The sequence below is a fragment of the Wasmannia auropunctata genome, unplaced genomic scaffold, assembly GCF_000956235.1.
Source record: "Wasmannia auropunctata unplaced genomic scaffold, wasmannia.A_1.0 LD269678.1, whole genome shotgun sequence".
Lineage (NCBI taxonomy): Eukaryota > Metazoa > Arthropoda > Insecta > Hymenoptera > Formicidae > Wasmannia > Wasmannia auropunctata.
In genome coordinates, this window is record NW_012093212.1 from 1 (window position 1) to 717 (window position 717).

The 717-nt window shown below is 52.0% G+C and overlaps 1 protein-coding gene across 1 annotated transcript; it reads right to left on the reverse strand.

Moving 5' to 3' along the window:
- Positions 1–8: 8 nt before the first annotated feature.
- Positions 9–713, reverse strand: LOC105462147 (the record flags this gene model as incomplete). The annotated part of the gene is made up of 1 exon (XM_011708679.1): positions 9–713. A coding segment is annotated over one exon (705 nt), but the record flags the coding sequence as incomplete, so codon positions are not given.
- Between the last annotated feature and the right edge of the window lie 4 nt (positions 714–717).

Here is a 717-nt window from a genome sequence, read left to right on the forward strand (position 1 = left end):
ATGTCCCGCTCTTCTTCATCCGTCTCGGTGTTATCATTGTATCTCTTGTCTCGCTCGTCGCCACCGCTTTCCATTAATAGTCCATAGTACTTCTCCGTCGAGATCTCGCTTGCCGAACAACTGTCGCTACTCTTATTGCTAGAGGGAACGCGTTGATGCTGCCGTCGCGGCTGGTCGAGCAAATAATGTTTCTTCGCGTTAGACCTGTCGTAATTGGAAACGCTAGATTTATCTAATCCTGCATCTACATCATTGATATTTACATTATATACAGTGCCGTTAGGAAAAAGATTGAACGGCGACAGATTTGCGGTACTGCCGATCGCGTGGCGACTCTTGCGCTGCTCGCCTTTAGCGCGCGGAGAGTCGATCATGGTCACCAGGTTCTCCAGCCGCAGCAAGCTCGAATTCAACAGACACTTCTCTCCGGCCTTCGTCTCGACCTTCTCGGAATTCTCCAAGACCTCGTCCACTTCCAATTTAGTCTTCTGCTCGATGACGGCCACGCTGTCCCGGTCCTGCCGTATGGTGAACATCAGGCCCTCCATTACCAGATCGGTGATGTTGGAGGAGCGCAGAACCTTGTCGGGCACGGCCTTCCTCTCGGATTCCCTGCTCTTCTGCTTACGAGCTTTGCACTGCGACTTACCGTGCGCATTACTCTCCGACTGTTTATCGTCGACGCTCGTTGAATTTCTAGTGTGCTGCCCATCGCTC